Below are 26,157 nucleotides of genomic sequence, written 5' to 3'. Positions count from 1 at the left end.
GCATGGCAGATATATAACAACATTTTATTACGGAAATCTCTTTTGCGGGTTTTAAGCTTTACCCAATTTGCACATGCAATCCTATTACTATATAATTTCCTCATATCAATGTTGTTTTCTCATGGCACAGGATATGATTTTATGAAATTTTAAACACGGTTGTATGAAAACATGGTATTCAAAATAGTTTACAAGACTTCCAGGGTGCACAACAAGGTATATGATTGATTCAATAACAAAGGTACATAAATAAAGGTTTGGTTACAACAAGTTCTGAAATAGGGTACAATAATATAACAGGGTTAAACAGAGGAAAAACCGAAAAACATCCCCATATATGCCCCTAACTTCTAACAACTACTACTACAAGATTCCGAGATACAATACAACAAATGAAAAATGGATCCCGACATCTGATCAAGTATCCCAAAGTCTACCGGCGCTGAAAAACAACAACTACGGGCTCCACCAAAAATCCCGCCTGACCAATACTAAAATCTAATCATCCAGAATCTCTCTAAACACAACCAACATCCAGCGAATGATCTTATGCAGTCTCTGGGCCTCAGCATCAGCATCACTAGTGGATGGTCCCTCATCCAATCTCCTCCGAGCAACCTGCTCCACCATCTTAATCTGAACTCTCCACTCATCATCCATAACTGAAATGCTCTGCGTAGACTCTCGAGCTAGCCTATCCACCAAAGCCCCCAACTCAGGAATACGGGAGTAAACAAAGTCTCGATCCTGGGCTAACTTGCCACCAACACTCACAGGCATAATATTAGGCATCTAAGTCTCTGGCTCAGGGGCTGGGGTCTCTGACTCTGGCCTCAAGGGTGATATCTGCATAGGAATCTCACTACTCTCAGATGGATCCTCCTCTGGATCTGAACTAACATACACAGGCTCCTCTGAAGAGGGTGAAATAGGGTCCACTGGGGTACGGGTCAAACTAACCTCTGAATCGGAATCACTACCACTACTGGGATCCTGAGAGAAAATACAAAACAGCAACCAAGAAACAGCATTAGGGTTAAATAAAGCTTTCTTCTAACTCACACCCTAACTCTAGTCACCATTTTAGCTTATATACACTTTCCTTAGACTATACCTAATAGTCTAACTCAACTCTATACGAGTCGAACACTCTCGCGATATAGATATATACCCAAAATACCTTTTTTTACTCCTAACTTGTCTCGGGGACTACATCATATAGCTCTGATACCAACTTATGACGCCCTCAATCTCGGGGTTAGGAAATGAGGACCCATACACCTTTAAACTATGAATAAATAAGCATAAACCACGATTAACTACTAAGAGGATCACACAGGATAAAGTTCGAGACAAAATTACAACTACCAACCATAATATATAAATTACAACCCAAAATAAAACCAAATTTACATAATCGATTCCGACTTGATACCGACAGATAACCCATCGTATCTTTCTAACTTTTATGACTCATATATGAGTATAAAACTTAGATTTAACAGTAATGATATCTCATGGTTAGATTTAACAAAATATATGAGTATAAAACTTAGCAAGTAACTATATAACAGTTCTACGATATGAATCCACAATATATCATTACTGTTTTCAAGGAATTCTACTTTAACATTTCTAGGTGGCAGATTTCTGTCTTTTGGGCTATGAAAGGGTTATGAAGAAAAAGCTTTGGGGCTTTCAGGAAACAAGGCTCAAGATAGGGTTGAATGCCGACATGTATCACCAATCATTAACATGATCTCAAGTGATCTTTCAAATGGAAAGCGATAATCTTTTCATCATTGGGAATCAACAAAATCAAAATCAGGGTTCACAAGCTGTAAGCTTCACAATATCACAATCAGCTCTTTTCGAAACAATATAAACCTTTTTCATTTTCAAAGGATCAATTACTGAATAGGAAATTCAATTCCTTTTTAAATAATTATGGAACCCTTGATTGGACTACTTTAACTTTTCAATTCATAATAATACGGGTGATCAGCCCGTACCGACCTCCATCCGGTCTTTAAGGTACCTATGGCATAATTTCACCCTTAAACTGGACTAGCCCCGCTAGCCTCTTTATATGACTAGACTAGTCCCACTAGTCTCTTACATCTCAATCCAATCCATCAGGATTTCGTTTGTAAAACCTTGTGTTAGAAAAAAAAAGGTTACTAAATCCATTTTATCATTACCAAGAATATGAAATCATTCAGACTCTTTCAAGTCGAAACTCATACTTAAGTTCAATTTCAAGAATTCAAAGGAAGTGAATAAACCAAAGGTAAGCAAAGTTCAATGCTAAGGATCTTGATCAAATGATAACAAGGTATACAAGTTAGGGAATCAAAACCGTTTCAAGGTTCATTAAGGAATAAGGTAAACAAAGGAATAAAGGATCATCACACAAAGGGGTTCGCAAAGGTTCTTATAGGGTTTACAAGAATTCAAGGTATTAACAAGTGATCAAGATAAGAAAAGGTTACTTAAAAAGGTATGAATAATAATCTTATTAATAAAAAGGTTCACAAGGACAATGACAGGGCATCTCAAGAATCAATAACAGGGGTATATCACTATAACAGTTCAATACTCTACATGGCATGAACAATATCCTCTCTATAACAATTGCACAAGTAAGTAGAGTTACTTGCCTGAATTCACTTTCCAGTTTCACGGAAGTTGAACTACTGCCACCTAGTATACTTTTCCCTTTCCTAGCCTGAATGCCCTCACGCTCCGAATCTATAATCCAAAAACCAATACCTTAATTAGATTCCCACTTGACGTTCCCAGAACGCTTAACATTTCCCTTAACTGCAATACCCTAAGGGTATATATATATCCTCTATAAACACATACACGCTTATACCATAACTCGTATACTCTGACCAAATAGACTTTGAATAACGCATTACGATGCAAATACGTCATATAACATTTAGTCCTTATATTTCAAACTCTATACTTGAGTTATCATATCAATCATATAACTTTACAACAATACGACTCAATCCTTTCTTTTCATCATTTAATTCGAATCAAAACACACACATAAATCACATAACCTTTAGAAATTGCACATGCATTCACTTAGTATCAAATCAATCACCTTCATACCTATTTCCATTCGGCTATAACCACAAAACACAATCCAAGAATCAAACATTAACATGCAAGTATCAAATTTGCATAAAAACTTGAGATCAAGTCACCACTTATTCGTTTAAATCATCTTTTATCCTAAATGCTTACATGTAAAATTCAACCTTGACATGCACTTACTAGAACCAAATCGAAATCACATCTATAGTTCATTTAAACACATAAATCAACTTGAATCCCTTAAGATCAAACAAGAACACCCGAAATTTCCAACAATCAAGACATGCATGCAACCATTTAAGCAATTGATCTACCAATCACTCTAATTATCCAATAATTTCCAAGGTTACATATCAACGAGTCGTTTCATTACTAAAATCTATTTGTCCTTTAAAAATATAAAGAACCCATTCGGGTTTTTAAAAAATCATCACATGCAAACATTGTTCAAAATCCTTGAATCACTATTTATTCTAATTTCTCAATATTATCCTAGAATAAACATCCACAACCATTTAAATCAACAAAATCAACTTAATCTTCTCAAAATCAAGAGCCATTCGGCTTTTTAAAGAAACAACACATGCAAACACCGAAAATAAGTTTTATGATTAGTAGAGTTCAGTTTACACATCATGACTCACCACCGATTCACCGGAGTTCATCACCGGTGGTGGTGGTTTCACGGTGGTGCCCCCATTCGGGGGTTTCAAACCTTGAACCTCTGATTTCTTTCCAAAAATCACAGCAACAAACACATGCAAGACATAATCATCATAAAATCACATCATCTCGAGTTTAAAAAGCAAGAACTCGGCAAAACCGAACCCAAACACACACACACTCGCATGCAAGTACAAATACACACATGCAAGTGAATCGAAGCTTATATATGGAACAAGGATGAAGTTTCATGGAGGGTTTCAAAGAAATAGAGAGGGAGAGAGACTATATACCGAGAGATAGGTAGAGAGGGAGACAGAGCTTCGAGAGTGAGAGAGAAAAAGAGAGAGAAATGAGAGAATGTGAGAGATGAGAGAATGTGAGAATGAGGTCAGGTGAAGAGAAGAAAAGGGGGAGGGAACGGAGTATATATATTATCTTGGAACGGTAGTATGGTCATTGTACCATACTTTTAAATTTCCTTTTTCTCTTTTCTCTTATTTTCAATCGAAAAATGGATTTATTCAAGAAATAGCTCTCTCAGAAAGATGAATGAAACTAATAAAAATTTTAGAGCATAGATCTCGAAATTAGATTTCCAACCATATTTTCAGAATAATTTTTGAGCGAACGGTTGATTTAATATGGATTTTATAAGATTATGCTGAAAATAGCATTTTAACTCCATAAAATCATTTTGAAAAGCAACCATCATGAAATAAATTCGTCTATCATTTTTAGAAAATCTCTAGGACTATTTTGAAGATAACAAAACAAATTTCACGTATTGACCATTCTCAAATAATTTTATAAAAATATTTAAAGGTTCAATAAACCTTATTTTAAATCAAATAAATCCCTTATATCTATTTAAAATCAATAGATCACGTAATCATGCATACAAAAAAGCAAACACATATATTCACACAACACAACTCATACTTGATCATAAAAATTTTCCTTTTTATTATCATTCTCCTTTTTTCGTGTATCGGGTCACGTTCCGCTTGACGGCCTGACGCTCAGCGTTTCAATTACGCTTCACAATCAATTATTTTTACTAACTGACACATCACTAGAACATAATTCTCACTTAAACATTCCATTTCACATATCACACATATTTCACATTTAAACACTTTAATCCCTTTTTAAAACGGGTTTTGTTCTACCCGACGGCCCGACAACACAGCTTAACCCCTTAGCTGACTTTTTAAATTGGAACGCATCTATTTACGTTCCCAGATACTAATATACAAGAAGGACAATTAACCAACAAAATCATTTAATCACATAATTTATAATCACACCACAGAAATCATACTTTATTCACTTAATTACGTCACGAAATTCACAGTTGTTACATACACCATTCTACGCAGGGGTATAAGGGCAAGATGTTTGAAGCACGATACCATTAGAGTTGAGAAATTGAGTCATTGGTAAGGCTGTCCTATATTCTGGTGCGTTGTCACTTCTCAATATTTTAATGGTTCTGCCAAATTAATTTTTAATCTCAGCAAAGAAAACTGTGAAGATATTGAACAATTCAGACCTCTTTTTTATAAAAAAATAACCCTGTACTACGAGAATGATCATCGACAAATGTTACAAAATAACGAAAGCCTATGCGAGAGGTAGTAGGACAAGGTCCCCAGATATCACTATGAACTAAATCAAAATAAGAATTTGCTCGATTTATCCCTCGAGAAATATAAGACACACGTCTATGTTTACGAAGTTCACAAAATTCACAGTCTAAGGAACGCACCTTTTTAAATTCAGGGTACATGTGTTTAATTTTAACTAATGATGGGTGACCAAGTCGACAATGCAATTGAAACAAAGAAGAAGAACAAGATGTTGTGGTTGTAGCAGTGGTAGCTGTTGCAGAAGTGTCATTGAAGTAGTACAATCCTCCTGACTCAGTTCCCGATCCAAAAGTCCTCTTCGTCATCCGATCCTAAAAAATACATGATGTAGGAGAAAATGTGATAGTGCAATCAAGTTGTTTAGTAAGCTGGCTTACAGATAATAAACTCACTGGGAATTGCGGCACATACTAAACAGATGATAAAGACAAGTTAGATGACGGAGAAACAGTACCGACCCCTTCAATAATAGACTGGGAACCATTAGCTAAAGTGACATTAGGCAATGAGGTAGAAGAAGTCAGATTACTAAACATGTGAGCATTACCAGTCATATGATCGAAAGCTCCCGAGTCAATAACCCATGTTATTTGGCCTGATGATGAAAGATAAGCATTAGGAGCATCCGAAGTTTGCACGAAAGCACATGTGGATGAAGATGGTTGTGCGTGAGGAGAACTAGCTTGAGAAGCAGTCTATTTAGTGTATTCATCTTTAGATAATTTTATTGTTCCATGGTCTTCATTCAATCCTAAAGTATTCATGCTCTCACTAAGTGCAACATTGGCCCTTCTAACCTGAGATATGCCATTAAATTTCCAACATTTGGAGATAACATGACCCTCTTCTCCACAGTGATAACACCTGGGACGACTACGACCAAAACCACCCTGACCAAAACTTCCTCTTCCTCCTCCTGTACGACCACCTTGCAGTCCCCCTCTATCCCCAAAACCACGTCCACGTTGTCCTCGTCCTCTACCAAAACTATGTGAGAACATCGCAGAACTGTCAGAAGTGGGAGACTGAGAAACAACAGTACTAGGATATTCATGAGTAACTCTTAATACCCTTGCAAAAGCCTCATTCACATTTGTCACCGAGACATCCCCTAAGATTTGAGAACAAACCACACTAAATTCTGGACGCAGACTACGAAGATATGTCATCATAAATAATAGTTCCCTTTGTTCTATCATTTTCTTAACATCAGTAGTAATTGGCAAAAGTGCATTAAATTCTTCATTAAGTTTCGAAAATTCTGCAAAATGATCAGTGACAGATTTATCACCCATACTACAATGACTGAAAGCTTGAGAAGCTTCATACACCCGACTTGCATTATTTTTTCCAGAATAAAGAAGTTCCAGATAAGTCCATATTTATTTTACTGTTTGACAATGAGAAACCAAGTCTGAAACTTTAGGTTCCATACAATCCCACAAAAGATTTACCAAATTGGCATCATCTATATGCCAATCAGCACCCTCTGGAGTAGTCTTAGCCGGAGGTTCTGCAGTCAAATGATCTGCTTTTCTTCGACCCTTCAAACTTATAGATACTGCATTTTTCCACCGACTATAATTCTCTAACCCTTTTAATTTTATGGTCGTCAATTGAGTGTGCATTATGTTGGCCGACTGGGTAGTCATAATACTTCTACCCTGTATTGCAGCAATAACGGAACTTTGCAGCTCTTCTGAATTACTCATAATTTCTCACTAAATATAACTCTCCCCAAACAAGATTCCAACCACAGATACAAGTAATTTGATTTCACAATTTCTCTAAAACATAACCCAGACGAGAGCAAGACTATGTAAAAATCACAACCATTCGCAAATTTGGATTTCCCTTTTCACAAATATACATACATAATCAATTACCTATGTATAAACCAAAAGCGTTAAGAGGTTTACCTTTATAGCTTACAATCTTGTACTCTTTTAAAGTGAATAACTTGAACATCCCAGCTTTATATATATCACACCAATTAAAATCTTCAACAATTAGTTCCAACAAGTGTGTGGAATACTCTGATTAAACACACTACAACTTATGTAAAGGTGATTCAGGAGTATAAACAAAATCATAGTTGAAAAAGGTATTCAACAAAGTGAAAGGGAAAAAATTTGGGTTATTCCTTTTGTTGATGTTTGTTCAGTGAAAACAATCATTTCCTGTCCCCTTTTTTAGTCGTAGGTTTACCCTTTATTCCTCAAACTCCATTCCCCACCTCCCACTAGGTATTTGAACACCCTTTCTCACTTTTATTTTCTTATTTCAATTATAATTTAAATCTTGGACCAAAAATATACATCAGTATGCAAAATTAATTTTAAAAATTAAAAATATTTATAATTTAGTTTTTATAAATTAAAAATAATTTTGATATAAATTTATATGTTAATTTATTAAAAAAGTTAATGATACTATTAAATAATTAAATTTGTTTATTTATTATAATGTTAATATATTATATTGTTATAATATAAATATATTTGACTATATTGAGATTGTTTAATATTAAAAAATAAAAAATAAATGTAATCATGTAAATTTTCATTCCGTTTCCGGATCTGAACCAAACACCTAAAATAATTCTGAGTCTTTACTTTCCTTTCTCTTCCTTTCCCTTTCTCGATTTCATTCCTTTTCCCCGAGATGAACCAAACGCCCCATGAGTGATAAAAGGGATGTAAATGATAAACAACGAAATCCTAGGTCGTATTGCTATGATACTATGTTTGTGATTTATTTCACCCAAGCAAACTAGTATTCCACATTTAGACATATATCTAAAGTAACTAGGTATACCCTCAAACATAAGAGGGGAATAATAGGTAATACATATGAAATAATTAAATAATATTGTAACACTACCTAAATTAGTGATCCAAAATAACGGAAAAAAGGAAAAACGTTACTCCGCCTGGCATTTACTTAATTCTTTTCTCCTTTTACGCAACAACTGCACTATCTAGCGTCATGATGCTTTTGCTTGACCTTTGTTTTAGCTGGCCGTTGTTTCATTCCATTCTATATATTTAAAAAATTATCAAAAATATTAAATTTTACAAATGAATGTTGATTAATTAACTATTTTTTTTAATTACACCGACTTTATAAATTAAATATTAATTTATCTCATTATTTTACCCACTTTTAATACTTTTTTGACTATATTATATTTTTCTTAATTTATGTATTCTTTTCATTCCTATAGAAATCAATGGGACTGAGAGAGTATTGTTTTAGGGGTCGAAAACATCACTTGATGTTACGTTTTTTAACATTTATTTTGTATTTAATATTTTTAAAATCTAACAATGTGCCCTAATTTAACACTTATAATTTTTTAGCATTCAATAATTCCTTTTGAATTTTAAAAATAAATACACCGAGTTAGAGTTTAGGAAGCACTAAAACCTAAACCCTAATTTAATGTTCCTAAATCATATGTAGACTTTAAATTAAACAAATTTAAAATTCGAGGATATAACGTAGTTTAATTATTTTTAATATTTTAGGACTTAAGAAATATCTAAAAAGAAAACAATAAATATATAAATATATATACAAGGGCGGGGGGCAGTGGAAAGGAAGAATTCAAAGACAAGATCCAGAAAAGGGGAGAGAGATGAGTGGATATCATCAGCAGCAGCAGCTAAAACATGGAGGAAGAAGAAGCTTTAGGGGAAGAATAATAATGAAGGTGATAACATGGATTTTAGGTATTTGCTTAACAGGTTACATCATGGGGCCTCCTTTGTATTGGCATACTTCTCAAGCCTTGCTTTCTCGTTTCTCTTGCCCTCCCTGCCTCTGTCATCACTATCACTGCTCTTCTCTTCATTTCCTTCCCTCCATTTCTCATGGTATCCCCCCTTTCCCTTTTCTTTTCTTTTTATTTTCCATTGCACCCCCATGCCTAACATTGCTCTGCTCCCTTTTTTACAGGATTCAACTTCACTTCCTTCACAGGTTTGTTTGTTTCTTTATATACCCTCTACCCAGTATTTGCCTCTCTTTCTCGTTTTACAAACGTAGCTTCATGTTTTTTTTTCTTATTTATAAAGCATGTATGAAGAATGATCCTGATATGTCTGAAGAAATGGAGAAGACCATCATTAATCAATTATCCGATGAACTTAAGCTAATAGAAACTGAAGCCACTGAGACCCAGCACATCGCTGATAAAACATTGCTCGACACTAAAAAGTTGGTTTCCCAGTATCAAAAAGAGGCAGACAAATGTACCTCCGGGATGGGAACTTGCGAGGAAGCAAGGGAGAAGGCAGAGATAACCCTGAGATCACAGCAGGAGCATACCGCAATGTGGGAGCTGAGGGCACTCCAGAATGGATGGAAACACAACAACGACCTTTGACATCTACCGCTCAACCTTTTTAATAATGGCTGGATGACCTTGGCTGCTGCCTACATTCTGCTTCTGCTATTTGTCTACATGAATGTGTTTCACATCATCGGTTTTGTAAGCTCCTGATACTACTTGCATTTCCCCATTGCTTATATCATCAAACCCTCCATACTTCCAAGGACAACTTCTTTAGCTTCATTTTCTTTTTTCCATGAATTTAATGGAACTGCACTATGCACTGTCTCTTGTTCTTCATTGATGAATGGCTACTGGATCCCACAAATTGGCCACAGATTTACCTGGATTTGTTCCTATTCGGAGAAGCTGCAATTCAATTTCCTAAGCTGTACTCATAAATAAATTGCTTAATACAAGATTTGTTTTAGTGCTAATTTTTTATACCATAGGTATGAAACCAAATAAAGCTGGTACGTTTCCACTACAAGGTCCCTTTTTTCCAGTGCATTTCAAAATTTATTATAACTGAAATTTCCCAACTTAAGTTGTAAAAATAAATTGAGTCCCAAACAAACAGGACTCTCCTGCTCCAATATGCCTGCTGCTAACACCACAACAGATAAAACTCTAACCACTAGACCATGGCTAGTTTCTTTAAATTGAATCAACAGCCAAAAAAAATTGAGTTATGAAAAAAATACTGAAACCTTGAATTACAGCTATAAATTATGCCATAAGTAATAGATTATGGAATTTTATAGTGTTACATCAACAATCACTGAACATGTACAGATCATAGGCTGCAACACTCCTACAGTAAACCTAATTGCTAAAGTCGAACAGCTCTACTTATATTTCTGTATTGTTGTTTTGTACGAGTATAAAATGTTTTGGGCATGCACTAGCTGCCCTTCAAGCATAGGTACAGGTAGGCAAGATATCTAGTCAGCAATGCTCTGTCAAAATACAAGCATTTTTCTAAGATTATGGTTCAGAGTTTGACAATAATGTAGAGACGTCAAAATGCCCAACAACTCCGTCACTCAAAAGTCGCATGGCTGCTCCTTTAGAAAACTTTCTTGCAAACAAAAAACAAGTAACCGAGGTAGAGTTATTACTGCACCATTCAGTCCGGAATTCAGTCTCATAATATACATGATTAATATCCTGTAATATTAAAGAGAGTTGTAATGAGAAGCAGGTATACGAGCTGAGAGGCCAAGAACACATAAGAAAAAGTGCTGTTTTTCTAACCCGGGCTCACTTTGAAATTCAAATCAATGCACTTGCTTGACAATTTAATGTAATAAATGTCTCAGATGCTAGTAAAATAAAGAATTTCATAATTCCATTAACATATCATATTATATCAAATAAACTAATACCGTTTTTTTATTTAAAATTTGAAGTAGATTTGAAAATATAAACTCAATCATAGTAGTATATTACGGTAAGGAGGAAGTGTAATATTGATAATATGATAAAAACATTAAAAACATAAACTGAAACCTTATTGGATCATACCGACTAATCTGACATTTTAATGCAACAATCAGCTATCGTTAATGAACAAGACAATTATGTCAGTAGACATAAATAACATATTCAGAGAAACCAAAAAAGAGAAAACTAACTCTGGTAAATAATCACACCTTTATCTTCTGCATTTGTTCTGGTCCAGCATTTGCATAGCTAAATGTAAATGGATGCCAGCCTTTTGTTTCCATTTTTGTCGCAGATTGATTCCACGAAGTGTAAGTGACTGTTCTCCTCTCAAGTTCACCTTCAAGATCACTCATCTAGCCAAGAATTAATAGACAAGCTGAATAGAAGATAACCTAAGACACTACCACCATAAAAATAACCATGAAAGAAAGTACTGTTGACAGTGAAAATTAGTTTCGAAACAAAACACACGTAACATGTGCACTGCTTTCACTTGTTGAACAGATTTATTATCCTGACTCTAATATGGATTCCGAAGAGTTAATAAAAGGCTAAGATTTTTGTTAATATAGACTTTTTCAATTTAGACTCTTCCAATTAGGTGATAATCAGTGTTCAGGTAAACTAAGTTGCTAGAAAATTAACGTGAGCACGCACAATTACAAAAATCTAGGGTACAGTATTGTAACAGATATTGATTGCTTACCGCAAGTAATGTCTGCACATAGTGTTCATCTGGGATACAATTATGTTGCTTCTGTATTTTCTGCAATTGTAATAAAATTAGATGTTAAAAATACTTAAAACAAATACTGGACTGTGGTAAAGCATATTCATAAACAAAAAAGAAGGCAGTAGAAAACTCTATCCCAGCTCAAAGTTTCTTTTTAACCATATGTGATAATTGATAATAACCGTCAAAGAATCTGCCTTTTCCGGTTTGGCTAATCTAATTCAAGATACTTTGGAAGAACCAGAATTCTATTTCAGTAACTGATTTAAAAAAGCAATGGATGGACTCTTCAAGCAACCTTGATTACATTATATGCTTTCCAAAATGTCCATATCACTTGGATCTGTCTGTAACTTTTATAAACATGGCGGGCCTACAAAAGTGACAGAGCCACCATTCACTTAGAAATTCACATTACACAATTCTCAAAACCACAAAGAAGAACGGTTTGTCAACACGTTCCTTATAAATTTTATTGCAGACAGGTCTTTCTTTTAAAGTCTCATCCGACCCATCTCTAATAAGAGAATAACGTGATGATAATATTTCCCACTGAATGTACATGTATGTATATAAAATGTTGACCTGCAGACACTGGTATATCAGCTTTTTACATTTTAAGCTATAAAAACATAGAACTTACAGAATTCAGTCTTCCTTTACCAACGTCAACTGGTGGGCGTCTCTGAAACAGAGATGATGGAAATATAGTTAGAGCATGCATAAACAACATAAATGCTTTTTTATTTTTGTTACGCGTCACAAAATGATGAAATCCAAATGTCGAATTCCATTTTTTTAGCCAAGTTCTACATTTGGAATTCATATTGACGCAATATAATTGTATTTTTGCTCTCAGACATATAAGCAGGTCATGCCCGGCTCCGGTAAGAAGATAGAAGATGTAGAATATAGATAGCTCTTTTCGTATCTACAATAAGATTCAGTTTCTCTATAGTCGATATCAATTACTCTAGGGAGTTTTTGAAGAGTATAAATAAAATTACCAAACATATAACTTCTCTAAAATTTAGAATGCAATGATTCAGAGATTCATTCTAACAGGTCAATTACCTGTTTTGTTATTTTCTTACTTTCTCCGGATTGTCATTTAGGCTATGAATTACACAAGTAATGGAAGGTTGTACCTTGCAGAATTTCCTGAAGACCGGTAAGATTATCTCATCATCTGCAACCACTTCTGCATGTTCCCGAACCAAAGCTATCCACTGAAATTTCCAAATCAGAACTGTTGGCGCAGAGTTACACACACACACACATGTGTGTGTGTGTATGTGTATATATGTGTGTGTGTGTGTGTGTGTGATATTTAACCAAAATGGATCTCATTTTCAATGCCTTAATTTCAAGAACAAGATAAGAAACAACTAAACCACATAAAGTTAACAAGCTAGACAAGAAGCTATTTAAAGATTAAACTAGCTTTCAAACTTAAGAGAAAGAAGTATTTTATTATTGCTAACATATTTCTTATTAACATTCACAGAAAAACATATTTTCAAATTCCAGCTTGTTACATGTCAGACCTCTCCAAAATCAAACCCTGTCATGCTGTATAGAGGAAAGAGAGACAAGTCATTTGTTGTTTGTTGACTTCCTGTCATTGCCTTCTATGTGTAGTAGTTTTGGAAGAAATGCTTCAGGAAAAGCAATTACCAATGAGTATCATTAAAACGAAGGGTAGAACTTGAGGAAACTCAAGAATTTTACTTGTAAGACAACCAACAGGAGTTTACAGTAATAACATCTAGCTATTTGAAATCATGTTTTGTTAACGCACAAGTTTTTATGATAATCAGTCAGAAGCAGCATAATTTTATACAAGCCTTCAATTAACTGAAGATGAATAGTGCATCGACTAAATTTTCTAGCCGTCCACTGAATTTGTCTAGGCAAAGCTATATACGTGCATGATATGATTATGAAACTGTGTAGGTGGACTATAATGGGGATTTGTTTATCCGAAAAACATGTTCGAATAGAAGAAACTTAAACAGAGTCGAGGACGGACAAGCGAACGAACTTTTAACAAGTTTATATTTTGCAACAATCCTAGGATATCTCACGATTTTGAAGCAGACTCTTTATCAGGGTGGTAGTGCCTACATTTACTTCATAGTAATGAGTTAGACAAGGTGGGTAATGAAGGATGAGATTATTTAGAAAATTGTCGAAGTCTATAGTAGCCTGGCCAGTAGCAACCTTCATATTACAAATAATCGCTAACATAATCATAAGCCAGCATAAAACCCAGTCACTACCCTACGAAAATAAGTAAAAATATTGATACAATAACCAGACTACACTTCCCCCACCATCACCGCCTTAATCATGACATGTCAGTTTTTGGTATGATAAAATATATTTTGTATATAATCATTCAAAGTGGTAACAAATATAGATTAAAGTCCAAGATGCATAACCTGTGATCCTTTCCTCCATTTGCTTTTCGGTATAACAGGTGACATCTTCGGATTGTAACGCCCTTCCTTTTTATCAAGAAAGCTAGAACATAGACATCAAACATCTAAAATGAATATAACCTCAATACCCACTACAGAAGACAAATAAATGCAAATTGCTAAATAGTGCATTAATATATAAGATTCTAAATAGTAACATCAGAATAAAATATTTTTTCTTACCTGTCAACAAAACTTTTTGGTGAAGCCATCAGATACTCATATATGTAACTGAAATTGTACAAAGGAACGCAGCTGCATAAATAAAAACAAGAGTCAGTTATAATCTTTAATCAAATATGATACGGACGGAAGAAATATTGGGGTCCTGAGGAAAAAAGCATGAAACCAAGGAGGCCAGAAAATACCCTCAACATTTATGGGAATATGTGTGTGTATGTGTGTGTGTGTTTATTAAAGGGCAAATGATAATGATGTTTATTTATTAATTATTTTCATGGTTTTTAAAAATATTGAATTCACGCTTCTAACAGCGAGACCAAATAGATAACCTGTCAGATAACAGGATAAATCTTCGATTAGCTGGATCTTCAAGTGCTGCCCCAAGTAACAATCGCTCAGCTTGGATCATACTAGACTCACCCCAGCCTACCTGCACCATCACCATCTTATTTAATCCTATAGAACAAAAAAACAACTCATCCAGAGCACATAACATCTTTGATAGTCAACATACTTGTGTGTGTATACTGTATAGTCTAGAAGGTGATAATTATACTGAAATGTGATAAATAAAACTAGTCAATCTTGAATTCTTCTAATTGTCATAGTTGACAAAAAAGGGAAAAAGCACCGAAGTTGAATTAACTAATACCTGGTGATACCACCCAGCTCATTTAGGGACACATCTTCATTTTTTTTTTATCAAAGAAAATAGTATTACCATAATTTGAGTATCCTTTTCCCTCCCTCAACTTCTCTATCATTCCAAAAATTAAAAATTGATAAAGTTGGGGATGGATAATCTAAATATAATATGATTATCTATACAAAAATTTAAACTCTGTGCCCCTCGAGATTACATATTTAAGTATATACACATTAATACACACGGTCACAGACACACACACACAGAGCGGGGGGGGGGGGGGGGGGGGGGAGAGAGAGAGAGGCGCACCTTTATACTATTACTCAATTGTCGATTATAAAAGAATGCAGATCTTGTACTCGATTCATCAAACACAAAACCAGGATCCGAATGAATATAAATCGAGAAATTAGCGAGCACAGCATTCTGCAATGGTTCCCAGTCCACAATTTTAAAAAATAAGTTAGAGGTTCTGATATGGACTCCAGATAGCAATGCATAGATGCAAACAACAATCTGAACAAAGGTTTATAACGGAACTAGAGTCAAGAATTTAAAAATTCTGTAAACATAATTTTTTATAATATTTACATAAAGGTGGAAGTTTCGCAAATATGTGGAATTTTTTACTACAGTGGATTTTTGTAAATACACTAGAAAAGCCGGCATATGGTAAATGTGGCATACCTTGAGCCTCATCAGTGAATCGTTACAGGGAATGTTACAATTAAACAAAACCTATGAAGTAATATACTTGATATCTCTATACCACAGGGCATGAAGGGGAAGGTCATAAGCGACTATAACTCAAATTCAATTATCAAAAGTATAAACAATTGTAGACTTTAACCTTCAAATATGACCCTAACTGAGATGCATAAATCGTCACATACAAAATGGTAGGGATGGTCGAGACTCGGGATATACTTTACAGCCACAGGGCCTATTATTGGAGATGGCATTTTTTCTGGTACAGAAGTTTAAATAAAATATACAAAATAGGAAACGCCCCAAATTTGAGCGTCGTTGACCCCTCACCATATGCTCAAACTGAGACACGTTTATTAGTAGAGTTAAGGTCCAATTTGATCGGTGATGGGAATGGGAATGAGGGGTATGGGAATAGGTATGAAATGATATCCCAAGGGGTAAAGAGGGTATGATTTAACCATCTAATGGCAATGAGCTTCCCATTCCCAACCATCAGATTGTAAATCCAAACAATATAATATGGGATTGAGGTTCCGATTCCCGTTAACCGGCCTCATTAACCACGAACCAAACACCCCCTTAGTCATACTGAATCTAAGATGTGTAGTTCAAATAAGTTACAGAAATGCAAAGGCGTCTTTTTTTACCTTCTTACATAAATGTAACCTTGTGTTTCCTTCTAACCTCACAAAAATTGTCATTGTCACCAAAGTTTCTAAGCTTTTAAATTTCTATATAATCCTCCTTGTTTCGATTTGTTAAATCTATTTGATCCTTCCTCGCAGAAAATAACATAATAAGGCAAAAAACGCATAGATAAACACTTGTATTGTGTACTTGTACAAAATTGAAAAGTATATATCGGCATTCTATGATGATTCCATTTAAAAAAAACAGAGCTAAATGAAATTGCAATCACAAATTTATAAAAACAATTATTGGACTCGATGTATGTGAAGCAAAAAGAACTCCCCCTACTTTAATCAGCGAAATCATGTCATCCAAATATTAAATATCAAATACATAATAACACCTAAAAAAAGAAGACAGGACACAAGGAATGCATAAGATAATAAAAATTGAAAACCTCGAAAAAAGCTTGCCAAAGGAAATCGAGGGGAAGATGACGACGAGCGAGAAAGAGAAATGCGATTTTAGGGTTTCCAGTGTAGAATTGAGAAGAAATTCTTCTAGTAGGAGCTGGGGAAGGCAGCTGAGGAGTTAATTTAGTGATTATGAGTAGACCTATTATACACACACCAATTGTAACTATGATTAACAACTTCCATACTGATCTGCGTGAGGTTCGATGCTTCTTTGTCATCGCTGTTGTATGTGATTCTAGAACATTCCTACAACTAGAGCCGGCCAAAAGGTCGGTCCGTGCGGGCCGGACCGAATTTCCGGCGGTCCGATTCATTACTCAGGTAGATCGTGGACGGCCCGTAAAGTTGAGCGTGCCGTGCCGTGCCGTGTCGGGCCGGTTAGAAGGAATATGAAACCGTGAACGGATCGCGAATATAACGAATTTGGCAAACAAGCGAATAAACGAATGAACAGGCGAATAACGAATGAATGAATGAATAGGCGAATAACGAATAACGAATGAATGAATAGGCGAATAACGAATAGAATTGTGTCAGGTTGGGTTGGGTGTGGCGCACGTGCCTGCGCATCGTGTACTAAAAAAATTTATGTTTTGTTTTTTACTTAGTACAATATACTAGATTTTTTTATGTTTTGATTTTTATTTGTACAGTCAACTATATTTTTGCATTTATGTTTCAGTGAATTTCTGTTTTTATTTTATTTATTTTTTGTTTTCTGTTTTTTATTTACATTTTCTTATATTGAAAAAGATTATCATCGATTTTTAACATATTTCAATATTTTTTAGATTATATTATTAGATTAGTAATATTTTATTTTTAATCGTATTTTTAAAAAGTTAGTTTTTTAAAAATAATTGAAATTGTATTATTTTTAAGGAAAAGAGGACGGTATCAAATAATTGGAGTTGATCGTTGGCGTGCCAGGCGAATAGCGAATAATTCGCGAATAATTTGCGTGCCAGGCGAATAGCGAATAATTCGCGTGCCAGACGAACGACTTATTCGCGGTTAAAACATGCTTTCTGCTGCTCTATTCGCTTACGAATTACACGGTCCGGGCCGAGCCGAGCCGGTTCCGGGCCGGTTCCGGACCGGTTCCGATTTCCTCAAATGCTATTCGTGTTCGGATCGTTGGATTAGACGGTTTGAGCCGAATAATTATTCGTTCGTTTACGAGCCGAATTATACGAATTTTAACGAGCCGAATTACGAACGAGCCGAGCCAAACCGCTCGTTTGGCTAGCTCTACCTACAACCTTATGTTAATTAATTAATTTTATAGTATATATTTCATCATACAACTTCCTCCCACCTGGATGTGGATGGGTGTTGCACTTGCGAGGGGTTTATGTTTTTTCTACGTTGTATAATTTGACGCCCTCTTTTTGTTCGCTAACGATAAACACGCGCCTGGAAGAACTGCACACAAATCAGGCTCACACTCGAATCCAGCTAAATTTTTGTAAGTTGATGTGGGCCCACAATCATATATTAGGATCCAAACCAAACCAAACCAATTTTAAGAATATGGCCCAATAAAAAATTTATGTGTTTTATTTGGATATGTTTTTTAATATGGGCCAAATGTGAATATTCATATTGCAAAAATTATGACTTAAACTACAATTGAGGATTCAACGAGCTCTCTCTTTACCGCTCATTTACGAAGAATCTATCGAGTTCAAAATTAGTTCCGCGATTTCGAACAATCTCTAACTGATTTAGGTGATTAGGTTTCATCTTCAAAAAAGAATTTCGTGCTGATTTTGTTGCCTCTCGGATATGTATACAAATACCTATACATACATATACACTGATATAGGATCAAAATTAGTTCCGTGTTTTTTCTTATTTTCTACGTGATTGATCTTCCTATATGTATCTATAGTTTTTATTTATCCTGAATTTTACGTGTTATTGATGACCACGATTTGCAAAATCGATCGCTCTGATATCAATGATATAGGATCAACTAGTGTGTAGAATCCTATACTAACTAAGAATAACAATGAAAGTACAATCGAAATATAAGAAATAGATAAGAAATAGATGAGAAACAGAAGAGGAAGAAGAATAGGAAGAAGAAGAAGATGAAGAAGAAGAGGAAGAAGAAGAAGAAGAAGAAGAAGGAAGAAGAAGAGGAAGAAGAAGAGGAAGAAGAAGAAGAAGAAGAAGAAGAAGAAGAAGAAGAAGAAGAAGAAGAAGAAGAAGAAGAAGAAGAAGAACCGGAATAACGTCCGATCTATTTTCAAAGAGGAGGAGGAGGAGGAATGAAGAAGAAGAAGAAGAATGAAGAAGAAGAAGAAATGAGAGTAAATGATTGTATTATAACCAAGCTTATCAACACAAGCTTATCAACACACTATTTTTACAAGCTTATATACTGAAAAGCAATACATCACATCCTAACTAACTTTCCCGCCTATTTTGAACATTCTGTTATTATTTCATTTAATTCTTTATAATTGTCAATTTCTAACTCCCCTAACATTCCTTCCCCTTTGAAAAAAGTCTTGTCCTCAAGGCTGTAAGTAATTTCTAAACTCCCATAGCAAACTGAGGATACTCTTGCTCAAAAGTCTCCGCTATCTCTCAAGATGATTCATGATCAGACAGACCTTCCCATTTGACTAGATACTGCACCTGAACCTTATTTTGAAATTTAACTACCCTTCTATCCAACACAGCAGCAGGAATTTTCTTTCCATTTGTATGTTGCATCCAGTAAGGGATATGAGAAGTCACTGGCAATTGACCATGGAAAGCTTTCAATTGAGATACGTGAAACACATCATGTATTTGAGCTACAGCTGGTAACTTCAATTTATAAGCCACATTTCCAATCTTAGAAACAACCCGAAAAGGTCCAAAATACCTTGAAGAGAGCTTATTATTCAATCTGATTTGCACATATTCCTGTTTATATGATTGCAATTTCAACCATACCCATTTCCCTTCAACAAAATTTCTCTCAGACCTGTTTTTGTCACTGTAATACTTCATTTTATCATGTGCTCTAATTAGCTGATGTTTAAGATCAGAAATCATAGCTTCTCTCCTTTGTAAACTTCTATCAATTTCTCTATTACAAGACTCACCAGCTAAGTAAGGCAAGTGTAGTAGAGGAACCTGATTATAAACTATCTCATAAGGAGTTTTTTGGATAGAAGTATGATAGTGAGAGCAAGAGGCAACCAAAAGCTCTATTCCTTCTCATTAGTACTACACATGCATCTAAGATATGTTTCCACACATCTATTGACCACTTCTGTCTGTCCTTCAGTAGCTGGATGGTAGGCTGAAGATAATTTCGAGTCAGTGTCATGGATAGAAAACAAAGCTTGCCAAAAATGACTGAGAAAGATGGCATCTCTATCACTCACTATACTTCTTGGCCATCCATATAACCTAAAGATATTATCCAAGTATACCTGAGCCACTTGTACAACAGTAAAGGGATGAGATAACCTGATAAAATGTGCATATTTACTCAACCTGTCCACCACTACAAAAATCACATCTTTTCCTTGAGACTTAGGTAATCCAGAAATAAAATTCATTGATATATCCACCCATACCTCTGTAGGAATTGGTAAAGGTTGCAGAAGTCCAAGGTATGCTGCAACATCATATTTTGCAGTTTGGCAAATATGGCAATTCCTTACATATTGTCTAACATCTTTAGTCAAACCCTTCCAGCTAAACAATTGTTTGACCCTTTTTACTGTTAAATCTCTACCAGAGTGACCCCTTCAGGTGTAACATGATGCCATTGTAGAATTTTCAACTTCAAATCAGATTCAGGCCTAACAAAAATTCTATTCTTCTTGTACAACAATCCTCCCAGTAATTTATAATACTGAACCATTTGTTGATTTTGCAATTGAGCCGCAACTTGTAAGATATGAGCATCACCTTTATAACTGTTTCTAATGAGTTCCTCTAAATCAGATGAAACCAAAGAAATTGCCAATATAACACCTCAGAACCCTGAATTTTAAACAAAGAATCTGCAACAACATTTTTCTTACCACATTTATATTGGATTTCATAATCAAAACCCAAAAATTTAGATAACCAGAAATGTTGGAAAACTGTAGAGATTTTCTGCTGCAGAAGCCACTTCAAACTTTTATGATCTGTTCTAATCACAAATGATTACCTAGCAAATATTGTTCCCATTTTTGCACTGCTGTCACAATTGCTAACAGTTCTTTCTCATACATTGATAATTTTTGCCATCTAGATCCCAAGCTTTTACTAAAGAATGCTAAAGGATGATCATTCTGCATTAAAATAGCTCCAATCCCATATTGAGAAGCATCTGTTTCTACCACAAATGTAGTAGAAAAATCAGGAACAACAAGAACTGGTGAAGTACTCAATGATTCCTTAAGTCTTTCAAAAGCATTTTGAGCCTTGTCATCCCATATAAAGAACCTTTCTTAAGCAAGTCAGTTAAATGCTTACTAATAATTGCATAATTCCTAATAAACTTCATGTAGTAACCACTCAATCCCAAAAAACTTCTTAAATCTTTTACTGATTTAGGAACTGACCATTGTACTATTGCTGATATTTTTCTGGGATCAGTTTCTACACCCTGACCAGAAATGAAATGTCCCAGATATTCCACCTTTTTCATTGCAAAATTGCACTTAGATTCCTTAGTATACATTTGATTCTACTGCATCAGCTGTAATACCTCCTTCAAATGACTCCATTGCTCAGTCAGATTCTTGTTATAAACAAGAATATCATCAAAAAATACAAGAACACTCTTCCTTAATAGTGATTTGAAAACAGAATTCATCCACCTTTAAAAAGAAGCGGGGACATTTGTTAATCCAAAAGACATTACAAAAAATTCATAGTGCCCTCTGTGAGTCTTAAAAGCTGTTTTATAAACATCTTTAGGATCAAGACTCATTTGGTGATAACCTGATCTAAGATCAAGTTTACTGAAGACCTGAGAACCAGAAAACTCATCTATAAGCTCTTCAACAACTGGTATAGGGAATTTGTCCTTGACTGTTCTTTTATTTAATTCCCTATAATCAATACATAACCTTCAAGTTCCATCTTTCTTTCCCACCAAAACAACTGGAGAAGAGAATGGACTAGCACTATCCTGAATTATTCCCCTATCTAACATTTCTTGAACCAATTGTTCAATAATATCTTTCTGCTTCAAAGGATATCTATATGGTCTAATGTTTACATGGCTGAATTCTGGTAGTAATGGTATTCTGTGATCATGTATCCCTCTCTGAGGTGGTAATTCTTGAGTTTCATCAAATACAGCTTTGTATTTGTCTTTTAAAATATCTAATTCTGGATAAGGATTCTTATCATCCACTGTTGTCATCAATTGAACCTCATTCTCTTCAACAAGTACCTTATTCCCTAGTTCCTTTACTGCAATAAGCTGAAGCATACACAATTGAGAAGCATTTTGCAATAATTTTGCAGAAGATTTCTTATTTGGTAACTTTAATTTCTTTGGAATCACACCTTTCAGAGTTACTGGTATATCTTGCAATATAAACTCCATTTTAAGTTGCCTGAATACCCAGTTAATTGATCATAGAGTACTCAGCCACTATACCCCTAGAACCATATCACAACTCCCTAAGGAAATCAGCATTACCTCAGTACTAAACTCCCTATGATTCATTTCCCAAGTAAAGTTCTTACATATATGAGTACAAGAGATATGATTACCATCAACCACTGTAATAGCTTGATGAGGTATCCTTTCCAAAGAATACCCTAATTCCTTAGCAAACTGCAAATTCACAAAATTGTGTGTACTTTCAGAATCTACCAAGATATATACAGTACTTTGCCTTTTACTACTCCCTCAACCCTCATAGTTTGGAATGTATGATTCCCAACTAAAGCATTAACTGAAATGCAAGGATCACCAGCAACTGTGTCATCGTCATTTCCATTATGCTCAACCACATTTTCATCCATTTCCTCTCCAGGTACTTCAACAGTAAAAAATTGAGGTTCTTTAAACTTACACTTATGTCCTCTCTCATAAGCTTGATCACAAAAATAGCATAACCCCTTTACTATTTTCCCAGCCCTAACATTAGCAGGAATATATCTATTATGTCTAGGACCTTGAGCATTCTTAGCAAAAGTCACCTGATTATTCTTGTTTTGTATTTCTGACACAGGTGTAGGCAAAAGTGGAGGTTTATTGTTAGCCAACAAAGGTTGAGAATATGCCTACTTGGTCACATTTTGATTAAACACATGAGGCTTTGAAAATTTAGCATTAGTTACAACAAGAGACTCTTCCTGCAACCTAGAATAATCTATTGCTTCTGCAATAGTACCTGGTTAGAAGGCCTTTACAAAAGGCTTAACATATGCTTTCATTCCCCCAATAAAACTATCAAGAACATACTTATTAGGCAAAACATGATTATTTTATTTCATGATAGATCTCAGATTCTCAAATTCATCAATATAGGCTTCCAGATTATCATCTTGACACAACTTATTAAAATTTTCTACAACTTGAGTAGTGTCAACTCTGAATCTAGCAACCAAATCCACAATAAAATCATCCCAATCTACATTTCTCCTACCAGACAAGTAACTACTGACCCAAATTTCAACCTTATCAGTCATATATAAATATGCCAAGTCAACTTTCTGATCCGCAGGAATTTTACACAGATCAAAATATCTAGCACATTTCTTCATCCCACTCCTAGGGTTTGTACCATCAAACTTCAGAAATTCTAGTTTAGGCACGAATTTAAGAGACCTACGATTACCTGTTTCAACATTAGTGTGCCTTGTTGCATTTCTTGAACTAATTTCTGGATCTCGAACAAGCTGTCCTTCAATTATAGCCACCACGTTTATAAATTATGCTAAATCATCATCGATTTGGTGCAGTTTCTGAGTTTGTACCCCTTGTTACTGCTCTAGAGATCGAACTTGTTCTTCAATTGCATCACGATTCCGTGACTGACTCTCCATCGCCGTGTTTTTTCTTATTTTATCCGTGATTGATCTTCATTATATGTATCTATAGGTTGTATTTATCCTGAATTTTACGTGTTATTGATGAACATGATTTGCAGAATCGATCGCTCTGATAGCAATGATATATGATCAACTAGTGTGTAGAATCATATACTAACAACTAAGAACATGAATGAAAGTACAAGTAAAATATAAGAAATAGATGAGAAACAGAAGAAGAAGATGAGAAATGAGAGTCAATGATTGTATTATAAGCAAGTTTATCAACAAACTATTTTTACAAGCTTATATACTGAAAAGCAATACATCACATCTAACTAACTTTCCCGCCTATTTTGAACATTCTGTTATTATTTCATTTAATTGTTTATAATTGTCAATTTCTAACTCCCCTAACATACACACACTTTCACTTCTTTTTTATTGGTTGATAAATTGATGCCTTCGAATTTGAAGCCTTTTCACCAGAGATTTATATACATGACCTTTCACTTCTTTTTTATTGGTTGATAAATTGATGCCTTCGAATTTGAAGCCTTTTCACCATAAATTTATATACATGACCGGGTGGCTTTACTCTTATATTGAAGCTTTAGTGCATATGTCATTTCAAAAACGGTCACCTTCAAGAAATAAAGGAGTCTAAAGCAAATGCCTCAAGGCGACATGCACACAATCTTGTGCCACCTCGTAATTCGAAAATCAGTTCCGGATCGAATCAATATTTCAGATCAGATCAACTTTCGGACTATGATATATGTATAGATCATTCAGGTCGTTTTGGATGTGATTCAGTTCAGGTTTAATTCAGATTTAAATTGGATGAAATGCGGATAAAATCCGTTTCAGATATTTTTGATATTTTTCAACTAAAGATATTTGGTATTATTTTTGTAAATTTATGGAATCTAAATGAAATTTAAATAGAATTAGATTTTATTATTTAATTAAATAAATTTTTTCCAATCATGTTGCGATTGTCCGATTAATCACTGAAATGTAATTTTACCAAATAATTCCGATTTTAGAATTTTAGAACAAGGACTTTAATATAAATTATATATAATATCTATTAATATTTATCACTTATTAGAATTATAATGCACAAAGTTATGTATATTAATGCTCAAGAACTTTATATAAAAATTATCTAAATTTGATTAAGAAACAAGTAGATGAGTGAGTAACATAAATATATTGAAAAATATAAGAAATCTATAATTGACAAAGATATTAAATATAAAGATTTTTTAGCAAAATATACAATATTAACACTTTTTTGAAGAAGTGAATAATTTTACCTGCTTAAACACCAAACATTAATGAAGTGAACGATAATTTTAACCGATTTTCAACAAAATATTGTCAAAAATAACCTTTTTTTGAATTATTGACCAACTATAACGGGCAAAAAACAGTAAGATTCAATACGAATACCCAATGACTTATTCTCACTTTTTTTCCCAACGAAAATGCATGTTAAAGACTTAAATTTACCCATTCAATAATTTTATTTTTTTTAAAACCTTGATACGTAATTTATGTTGAAGTAATTCACAAAGATATACAGTCATGCGTAACAAAGTGAAGGAAAAAATATCAATTTTTTACTCGTTTGTGACGAGAATAACAATTCTCGAAAAATATCTAATTGGATACAAATTAATTGAATAGTGGGGTATACGAGCTAATCCGCATAAGCAGATGGAATAATATGGGATAATGAGCTAGTACAATTGCAAGTTGGCTAACATGATAGAATATTTTGTATAATACACAAAAATATTTTTCGCTAGTTCTAATTTGACACAAGTTTATATTTTTTGGGAATTAGTAGGAATGTGTTCATATAGGTTTTTGGTTTTGCTGCAAATGCTTGCCCAAAATCATTTATAACTAATCGTGGGAGTTTTGAATTTTAAAATTTATTCAAAATGTTGAATAACATGATATCTAATAATCAATTTTTTAATTATTACTTTCTGTGATGTTCTATTAATTGACGGTGCGGTGGTTGCTAAGTCTGCGCAATGTATGGTTACCGGATGTCATGAAGGGACCTACTCC

General features: G+C 34.4%; 4 protein-coding genes across 9 annotated transcripts; 1 reads left to right on the top strand and 3 right to left on the bottom strand.

Moving 5' to 3' along the window:
- Window positions 1-237: 237 nt before the first annotated feature.
- LOC141679097 (uncharacterized) lies at window positions 238-7,576 on the bottom strand. Of its 4 annotated transcripts, none has more exons than XM_074485584.1 (2): window positions 5,546-7,576; window positions 238-993 (listed from the first exon to the last, which is right to left on the bottom strand). In XM_074485584.1, exon 1 carries the CDS (start codon window positions 6,719-6,721, stop codon window positions 6,122-6,124), a length of 600 nt encoding a protein of 199 aa, XP_074341685.1. In that variant the 5' UTR covers window positions 6,722-7,576; the 3' UTR covers window positions 238-993; window positions 5,546-6,121. The 4 variants fall into 4 exon arrangements, with proteins under 4 accessions (XP_074341685.1, XP_074341684.1, XP_074341686.1 ...); XM_074485583.1 differs by lacking the exon at window positions 238-993 and adding an exon at window positions 2,429-2,751; XM_074485585.1 differs by lacking the exon at window positions 238-993 and adding an exon at window positions 5,167-5,269.
- Window positions 7,577-9,022: 1,446 nt separating this feature from the next.
- Window positions 9,023-9,999, top strand: LOC141678045 (uncharacterized). The gene is made up of 3 exons (XM_074484231.1): window positions 9,023-9,304; window positions 9,387-9,410; window positions 9,506-9,999. Exons 1-3 carry the CDS (start codon window positions 9,067-9,069, stop codon window positions 9,814-9,816), a joined length of 573 nt encoding a protein of 190 aa, XP_074340332.1. The 5' UTR covers window positions 9,023-9,066; the 3' UTR covers window positions 9,817-9,999.
- Window positions 10,000-10,489: 490 nt separating this feature from the next.
- On the bottom strand, window positions 10,490-17,457 carry LOC141678094 (glycosyltransferase BC10-like). Of its 3 annotated transcripts, none has more exons than XM_074484325.1 (11): window positions 17,055-17,450; window positions 15,566-15,682; window positions 14,940-15,040; window positions 14,611-14,682; window positions 14,389-14,470; window positions 13,093-13,173; window positions 12,588-12,629; window positions 12,243-12,317; window positions 11,918-11,977; window positions 11,418-11,564; window positions 10,490-10,932 (listed from the first exon to the last, which is right to left on the bottom strand). In XM_074484325.1, exons 1-11 carry the CDS (start codon window positions 17,385-17,387, stop codon window positions 10,750-10,752), a joined length of 1,293 nt encoding a protein of 430 aa, XP_074340426.1. In that variant the 5' UTR covers window positions 17,388-17,450; the 3' UTR covers window positions 10,490-10,749. The 3 variants fall into 3 exon arrangements, with proteins under 3 accessions (XP_074340426.1, XP_074340427.1, XP_074340428.1); XM_074484327.1 differs by having other exon boundaries at window positions 10,796-10,932; window positions 11,418-11,548; window positions 17,055-17,457; XM_074484326.1 differs by lacking the exon at window positions 12,243-12,317 and having other exon boundaries at window positions 17,055-17,447.
- Window positions 17,458-19,671: 2,214 nt separating this feature from the next.
- Window positions 19,672-24,084, bottom strand: LOC141679976 (uncharacterized). Its single transcript, XM_074486325.1, has 10 exons — window positions 24,043-24,084; window positions 23,704-23,937; window positions 22,919-23,319; window positions 22,175-22,643; window positions 21,941-22,048; window positions 21,520-21,715; window positions 21,242-21,409; window positions 20,940-21,021; window positions 20,511-20,829; window positions 19,672-20,208 (listed from the first exon to the last, which is right to left on the bottom strand). Exons 1-10 carry the CDS (start codon window positions 24,082-24,084, stop codon window positions 19,672-19,674), a joined length of 2,556 nt encoding a protein of 851 aa, XP_074342426.1.
- Between the last annotated feature and the right edge of the window lie 2,073 nt (window positions 24,085-26,157).

This window comes from Apium graveolens, chromosome 8 (genome assembly GCF_009905375.1).
Source record: "Apium graveolens cultivar Ventura chromosome 8, ASM990537v1, whole genome shotgun sequence".
In the NCBI taxonomy this organism is placed as follows: Eukaryota; Viridiplantae; Streptophyta; class Magnoliopsida; order Apiales; family Apiaceae; genus Apium; species Apium graveolens.
This window is presented reverse-complemented; position numbering and strand designations above follow the sequence as displayed.